Source organism: Macaca thibetana, chromosome 12 (genome assembly GCF_024542745.1).
Source record: "Macaca thibetana thibetana isolate TM-01 chromosome 12, ASM2454274v1, whole genome shotgun sequence".
In the NCBI taxonomy this organism is placed as follows: Eukaryota; Metazoa; Chordata; class Mammalia; order Primates; family Cercopithecidae; genus Macaca; species Macaca thibetana.
In genome coordinates this window covers 125470265-125478234 of record NC_065589.1, presented here as the reverse complement: position 1 = coordinate 125478234, position 7970 = coordinate 125470265, and the positions used below count along the sequence as shown (strand labels likewise).

General features: G+C 47.8%; 2 protein-coding genes across 2 annotated transcripts in view; both read left to right on the top strand.

The window, feature by feature from the left end:
* Window positions 1-7970, top strand: part of WDR33 (WD repeat domain 33) — a 334355-nt gene that overhangs the window by 172529 nt on the left and 153856 nt on the right. The window lies entirely within an intron of this gene.
* Window positions 1-7970, top strand: part of POLR2D (RNA polymerase II subunit D) — a 471659-nt gene that overhangs the window by 455152 nt on the left and 8537 nt on the right. The window contains exons 2-3 of the mRNA XM_050751601.1: window positions 3628-3727; window positions 7614-7794. Coding sequence (XP_050607558.1) covers window positions 3655-3727; window positions 7614-7794 — 254 coding nt within the window. The 5' untranslated portion in view covers window positions 3628-3654. The remainder of the gene's footprint in view (window positions 1-3627; window positions 3728-7613; window positions 7795-7970) is intronic.

Here is a 7970-nt window from a genome sequence, read left to right as displayed (position 1 = left end):
TTTTTTTTTTAAACTTGGCAAAAATAATTTAGTATTCCATTTGGGCAGCACCCTGGGGCCTGCTTGTCCCTCCCTGGCTCCAGCCCCCTAACCAACCCACCCAAAGATCAGCAGTTGACACTATTTGCAGGGAGGTAGATTTTTTTTTTTTTTTTTAAGGTTCTCAATTCTGAGGCCCTTAGCAAAGCTCAAAAACACATGGCTACAGATAAAAACATGCTGTCGGGGTTAGGTAATTTTGAAAATTGACTACCAGCAGCTGGCTAGATGTTTACAGGCTTTGTTAATAACTGGTGTGTCTTAAGAGGAATTCGTGTCTTCAATATAAATTAATGTTCTAGAGATTACATTCCATATTACCTGTAACTAAACAGCATGGAATTCCCTATGACTGATTTTGGGGGAGAGGGTGATTGGTGATAAAGCAAAATTTGTGATTTTAGCCATCACTGTTGACTTCTGGAGTGTGAAATAAACCATCTGATCGGGTCAGTGGTGCTAATTGTGGGAGTGGAGGTGGGGGAGGTGCTCTACAGCTGCTTCTAGATCAATCTAGGTCTGTAACCTTGGCTTGAATAATCTGACTGAACTACTAAGTGGGCTGGTTGAAGGGCTTGACTCAACCAGTACCGTACAAGAATCAGAGTAGCAGCCTGAGGAATGTAATGCAAGTCCTGTCCCTTCTGTGTCTGTTTTCCTCATTAAAATCAAGCTCAGACGAGAATTTGAGGGTCTCTCTTCCCGCCGCTTATGCATTATTTCTACTCACACAGGTTCTGTATGCCCTGAAAAATTGGGGTGGGGGGGGGGAACTCCAATTTCAAAGCTATTGGAAAACAGAAAAGAGAGGTCTCCAGTTCACCATCAGTCCCTCAAGTTCCTGCTGCCAATCAGACCCCCTTCCCCCACTATGGCTATTCTGTGATCACATCCTGGCTCCCAACCAAAGAAATAACCCAGGGCGGATGACAGCTGGAATCTCTGGCTGGCAGTCCCACAGGTCTAAGCTCAAATCTTGGTCCTGCCATTTATAAGGCATTTCCCACTTGGTGACAGGACTGTGAATCTCTAAGGTAACCTGACCTTAGAGAAGTCATAGGTAAAAAGAGTAAACATAGTAAATGTTTTGCCCAGACCCCAACACATGGTGCAGTGGCTGGGCGGCTGTGGTTATCTGGCCTGTCACTCAGTGCTGGGTGTACAGGGGAACACCCGCAAGCATCAAACCCGCCGGAACCTTCAGCCTTTCCGAGCACGTGAAAGGGGGCGTGGCCAGCCCTTGCGGTCTGGGCACGTTCCTTGGAGAAGCAGGGCTGAAGCAAAGAGAGCATTCTCCGGAGGAGGGAACTTCTCAGGTGGAGGGAGACCACAGTGCGGGCACAGCAAGACGCCGTGGAGGATCCCTCGCAGGAGGTCAGGCTGCACAGGCCAGACAGGATTCCCAGGACAGCCTTCTAAATGATTTCTTTTTTTTTAGTTTTAAAATTTTACTTTTTAATTTTTTAAAGCTTTTTTTTTTTTTTTTTTTTTTTTTTTTTTTGAGACAGAGTCTCACTCTGTCGCCCAGGCTGGAATGCAGTGGCGCAATCTCGGTTCACTAAAACCTCCGCCTCAGCCTCCCGAGTAGCTGGGATTACAGGCGCCCGCCACCACGCCCCAGATTTTTTTTTTTTTTTTTTTTTTTTTTGTAGAGAGAGATTTCACCATGTTGGCCAGGCTGGTTTCAAACTCCTGACCTAAGGTGATCCGCCCGCCTCAGCTTCCCAAAGTACTGGGATTACAGGCGTGAGCCACCGCGCCTGGACTTTGCCTGGTTTTTTTTGGCCGGTCTCTCTCTCTTGCCCAGGCTGGAGTGCAGTGAGGCGATCATAGTTCACTGCATCCCTCAAGCGATACACCCGCCTAGGTCTCTCCAGTAGCTGGGACTACAGGCGCGCACCACAACGCCAGGCTAATTTTTGTATTTTTTAGAGAGGAGGTCTCACTATGTTGTCCAGGCTGGTCTTGAACTCTGGAGCTCAAGCGATCCTCCAGCCTCGGCCTCCCAAAGTGCTGGGATTTCAGGCGTGAACCACTGTGCCCGGCCCAATTCATTTGTTGTTAAATCAACAGAGTTTACAATATGACCTTCTAAACATTGTTGACTAATGAGCTAAGATATCGTTGACTAATAAGTTACGATTATTTCCTTTATTGTACAACCTTTCGTTTTCTCCAGTGTAGAAAACAGCATCATTTTTTTTTTTTTTTTTTTTTTTTTTTTTTGAGACGGAGTCTCACGCTGTTGCCCAGGCTGGAGTGCAGTGGCGCGATCTCGGCTCACTGCAAGCTCCACCTCCTGGGTTCACGCCATTCTCCTGCCTCAGCCTCCTGAGTAGCTAGGACTACAGGCGCCCGCCACCGCGCCCGGCTAATTTTTTGTATTTTTAGTAGAGACGGGGTTTCACTGTGGTCTCGATCTCCTGACCTTGTGATCCGCCTGCCTCGGCCTCCCAAAGTGCTGGGATTACAGGCTTGAGCCACCGCGCCCGGCCTAACAGCATCATTTTTCATTTGCATTTCTTTTTTCTTTTTTTTTTTTTTTTGAGACTGAGTCTGGCTCTGTCGCCCAGGCTGGAGTGCAGTGGCCGGATCTCAGCTCACTGCAAGCTCCGCCTCCCGGGTTTACGCCATTCTCCTGCCTCAGCCTCCGGAGTAGCTGGGACCACAGGCGCCCGCCACCTCGCCCGGCTAGTTTTTTGTATTTTTTAGTAGAGACGGAGTTTCACCGTGTTAGCCAGGATGGTCTCGATCTCCTGACCTTGTGATCCGCCCGTCTCGGCCTCCCAAAGTGCTGGGATTACAGGCTTGAGCCACCGCGCCCGGCCTCTTTTTTCTTTTTTAATATATTTTTTGAGATGGATTCTCACTCTGTCGTCCAGGCTGGAGTGCAGTGGCGCGATCTCAGCTCCCTGCAACCTCCGCCTTCCGGGTTCAAGCGAATCTTCTGCCTCATCCTTCCGAGTAGCTGGGATCACAAGCGCCCACCACCATGCCCGGCTAATTTTTGTATTTTTAGTAGAGATAGGGTTTCACCATTTTGGTCAGACTGGTTTCGAACTCCTGACCTCAGGTGATCCCGTCGCCTCGGCCTCCCAAAGTGCTGGGATTACAGGCGTGAGTCACTGTGCCCGGCCGTCATTTGCTTAATTTTCTATGCATCACCCAAATGTTCCAACAGACGTGTGGTAAAAGCCTCTGAATATCATTGTCCGCGTGCTCAGAAGTATTAGATAATCCATCACAAATGAATAAAATTTTAGAAGTGTAAGTCAGTGAAAGAAATTCGACCCGGCACGTTCGGAGTCGGCTGCCCTGCTCTCCATCAGCAGGCGTTCCTGCAGCTCATCTGACCCTCTCCGCCCAGAAAGGCCTAGGGACCTACCCCAGGACGTCTGCGCGGCGAGGCGCGAGGGAGGAGAGGGAGTGCAGGGCGGCCCTGGGCGGCGGGGAGCCTCCGGGACAACACCAGCAGGCCCCCTCGCTGCGCCCCGCCAGCCTCACACTCCCGGCCCCGCCCACCCCTCGAGGCCCCTCCCAAGACCACGCCCCTTCCGTGGCCGTTGCTCCGCGCTTCCGCTTCCGGCGGCGCTGGTGGTGGCGCGCGACTCAGCGATGGCAGCAGGTGGCGGCGATCCGCGGGCTGGCGACGTAGAGGAGGACGCCTCACAGCTCATCTTTCCTAAAGGTTGGGCTCGGGGCCTCCAGACTGCCCCGCGGCACTTCGCGTGGTCGCCGCAGGCCTGGCGTTATCCGCGCTTCGCCCAAGGCCTGGCCTCGGCGGCGGCTTGGGCAGACCCCCGCGCGGCGTAGGGCTGGGGAGGGAACGTGGACCTGGGAGTGGCCGCCTGGGCAACTGGGTTATTTTATGTGATAACAAACTGCGAAGTTCCGGGCGCTGGTGTCAAAGGTAAACAAAGCCGGAAACCCAGGTGGTGAGGACAGATTTTTAAACAGGGATAGAACGTTGCACTAGGGAGAAGAGTCCAGCGTGAACCGAACTCAACTTCGATTAGTACCGAACCTCTGGGCGTTTTAAAGGAGAGTTAGGGAATAAGGATGTGGTGAGCGGGGGCTCAGGGGAGTCGGGGAAGTGAGAAATGTAAAAAAGAGGGAAGAGGAGGGTCCGTGTGAACCCACCTTGGTTTGTTGACTGCAGCATCTATCGAAGTTAGGCCCCTACCCTCCCACAGAGGCGGAGAGAGAGGCCTATTTTCAGCCGTTGGCTGGAACAAACAAATTATTTTGGCAGCCTCGAGTTTTCTCAGGCACGCAGTGGTTGGGGAGGGTATTCCTAGGGATGAGGACCTCAAGACCTCAAGTGATCCATCCACCTTGGCCTCACAGAGCTGGCATTACAGGCGTGAGCCACCTCGCCCTGCATTTTTTTTTTTTTTTTTTTTTTTTTTTTTTTTTTTTTGAGGCAAGATCTCATTCTGCTACCCAGGTTGGAGTGCAGTGGTGTGATCACAGCTCACTGCAGCCTCAACCTTCCCAGGCTCAGGTAATCCTCCCACCTCACTTCAGCCCCTGGAGTACCTGGAACTACAAGTGCACACCACCACACCTGGCTAATTTTTGTATTTTTTTTGTGGAGACGAGATTTCACCATGTGGCCCAGGCTGGTCTTGAATTCCTGGGCTCAAGTGGTCTACCTGCCTTAGCTGCCTAAAGTGTTAGAAAGTACAGGTGGGAGCCACTGCACCGGGCCTATTAATGGTCGTGAGGACGGAACCTTACTAAAATTTCCAGATGACATACTGGCCAAGGAATTGTTTTCCTTTTTTAGCAACAGGGATTAATTATGGCCATTGTTCTTAAAATATTTGCACAAGAGAGAATAACATGCAGATCCCCTGATCTATTTCCTTTTGTTTCCAAATAAATTGTGTGTGTGTGTGTGTGTGTGTGTGTGTGTGTGTGTGTGTGTGTATGCTTTCACTTGAAAATGTTTATTGGAATTAGCCATGGGGAGAAGTCTTGGATTCCTCCTCTCCGTAGTTATACAAAAGTGTCTGAACTGCCTCCCCCATCCCCATTTTGTTGATGCCGAATCCTGGGAATGCCTCCCAAAAGCTCTGTGGTAGGTCTCAGACACCCCTTTCCTAGGCCCTCTGAGTTACAGTTTGGCTGCCTTGACCTTCCTTGGTTGAAGGGAGTGAGGGTAATGTATTAGTAGTACTTGAATATTGTTCTTAATGAGAAATAGGGACAGTTGACTAGTTTCCTGGTGGCCTAAAAGTTCCATTCCTTTCCATTTAACAAGTAATTTTGGTTTAGTGCAGAAAGGGAGGCATCTGTTTTGTTTTGTTTTGTTTTTTTGAGACAGAGTGTTTCACTCTTGTTGCCTAGGCTGGAGTGCAGTGGCACAATCTCGGCTCACCGCAACCTCCACCTCCTGGGTTCAAGCGATTCTCCTGCCTCAGCCTGAGTAGCTGGGATTACAGGCATGTGCCACCATGCCGGACTAATTTTTGTATTAGTAGAGATGGGGTTTCACCATGTTAGGCTGGTCTCGAACTCCTGACTTTAGGTGATTCACCTGACTTGGCCTCCCAAAGTGCTGGGATTACAGGCATGAGCCACGGCGCCCAGCCTGGGATGCATCTCTTAACATTGATTTTTCCAGGACCTGTAAAAGCATCAAAGTTCCAACACACCGATTTGTAACTGATTAGCTACTTCTTCCCTTTTTTGTTTTGGCCTGATGTCATTTGTTACTGTCGCTTCAGAGTTTGGAGGTCCTGCAGTCCTGATATATAATGCCTTTTCCTCTACTCATTGCTGTGAGGCAGTAGTTTCTTCTGTACCTACAGTGCCTCAGTGTTAAAGATTAAAAGAAGTAAAGTTTCTGGTATACAAATAGGCACTCACTGTAGTACATCCCCTGTTATAGGCTGGAAGACAGAAAAAGGTGTTCTGAGGTTTTTGTTTAAACTCTCCTGCCCTCAGGTAGAAAATAGCTTTTGGTTACCTATTTTTTTATTTAGATTTTAATTTTATTTCAATAGTGCTCCAGCTGTATTGGTAGCCTATTATATTCAGTAGCAATGAGTACCTTTCAAATAAAAATAGACTTTCCTCCTGACCTACCACTTAAACTGTCTGTGTTGTGAAAGGAGAATGAGGCTCTTGTCAGTTACCCGGCTTGAGAATTGGGAAGGCGTTACTCTGAGGGAGGTGTTAGTGATTTCCCCGATAATAAACAGACCTATAGCATGTGTAAATGTGAAATTGCAAGTCATTCTGGCTTTTCCTCACTGTTGCTTCCTTTTCGGTGAGGGATTATAAACATGAATTCATGTTTATGAGTGGTTCCTGCTCTAGGGGAATTCACTGTTAAGAGAAGGGCAGATAAAAACGATCTCTAATACTTTGAGATAAACATCAGGAACATAAGATCCTGCAGGAACATAAGGGAGAGAGTGATTTTCCCAAGGGGTAACAGCATTTTTTAACAGAACTATTCTAGAAGTGTAGAAGGTAGCCATATATTATGAAAAGGGGCCATGGGTTTCTTTTTCTCTCAAACCTAATTCTTAAAAATTGCTTATAACATTTGTGTGGGTACAAAAATAGATTTGGGGGTACATTATTAATGTTTATTTCTAGACATTTGGCTCTTTTTAACACGTAACAATTCTTAAAATTGAGAGTATAATACTAGCATTATCGAAGTAGGAAGATGATGAGCTGATGCAGGCTAGAGGGCAGTAATTGTCAGTGTACTCTTGAAATCAGTAACTAGTCTATATGTGTCACTACTTAGCATGTCTAGGTCAGGTTTTTGGTGTCAGAATCTAGTTCAGACAAGCTAAATGTTAGTGTCTCGTGAACTCCACTTTGCCTTGTGATATGTAACTGTGGGTGAATGTAAAGATGTGAGTAGCTGCAGCCATAAAAAAGAACGAGATCCCAGCCTTGGCAGCATGGCGAAACCCCCGTCTCTAAAAATCATACAGGGCGTGGTGGCGCGTGCCTGCAGTCCAGCTACCTGGCGGGCTGAGGTGGGGGTGGGGGGTCACCTGAGCTCAGGGAGGTCAAGGCCAGTGTGAACTGTATTCATGCCACTACACTCCAGCCTGGGTGACGGATTGAGACCCTGTTTCAAAAAAAAAATAAAAGAACGAAATCATGTCTTTTGTAGCAACATGGATGGAGCTGGAGGCATTCACTTAAGCAATTAACACAGGAACAAAAAACCAAGTACCTCACATTCTTATAAGTGGGAGTTAAACCTTGAATACATATGGACAGAAGGGAACAACAGACACTGAGGCCTAGTGGAGGGGGTGGATGGTGCGGATTGAAAAACTACCTGTCAGTACTATGCTTATCACTTGGATGACAAAATGGTCTGTTCACCAAACCCTCACAACACCCATTTCCCCTGTATTACAGACCTGCACATGTACCCTGAACCTAAAATAACAGTTCGAAAAAAAGTAGATGTGGGGTAGGAAACCCCTGGATCTCTGCAGGGAGATCATTGTGCATTCAGATGCACAATGAACATTTAGAAGCAAACTTTTGAAGGAGTATTTTCAGCTGCCATTTATGCTTCTCACAAATAGAGTTTGAAACAGCTGAGACACTTCTAAATTCAGAAGTTCATATGCTTCTGGAACATCGAAAGCAACAGAATGAGAGTGCAGAGGATGAACAGGAACTCTCAGAAGTCTTCATGAAAACATTAAACTACACAGCCCGTTTCAGTCGTTTCAAAAACAGAGAGACCATTGCCAGTGTTCGTAGGTGAGTGCTAAAAGAAAGTTTTTATTAATCCAAACCGTTGGACAACTGCATGTGGACTGCTGTCCCCTCCCCCTTTCCCAGGTGTCACCTGTGAATTTAAGTAAAATAATGTTGGGCTGGGCATGGCGGCTCACACCTATGCTCCTAGCACTTTGGGACATTGAGGCAGCAGATCA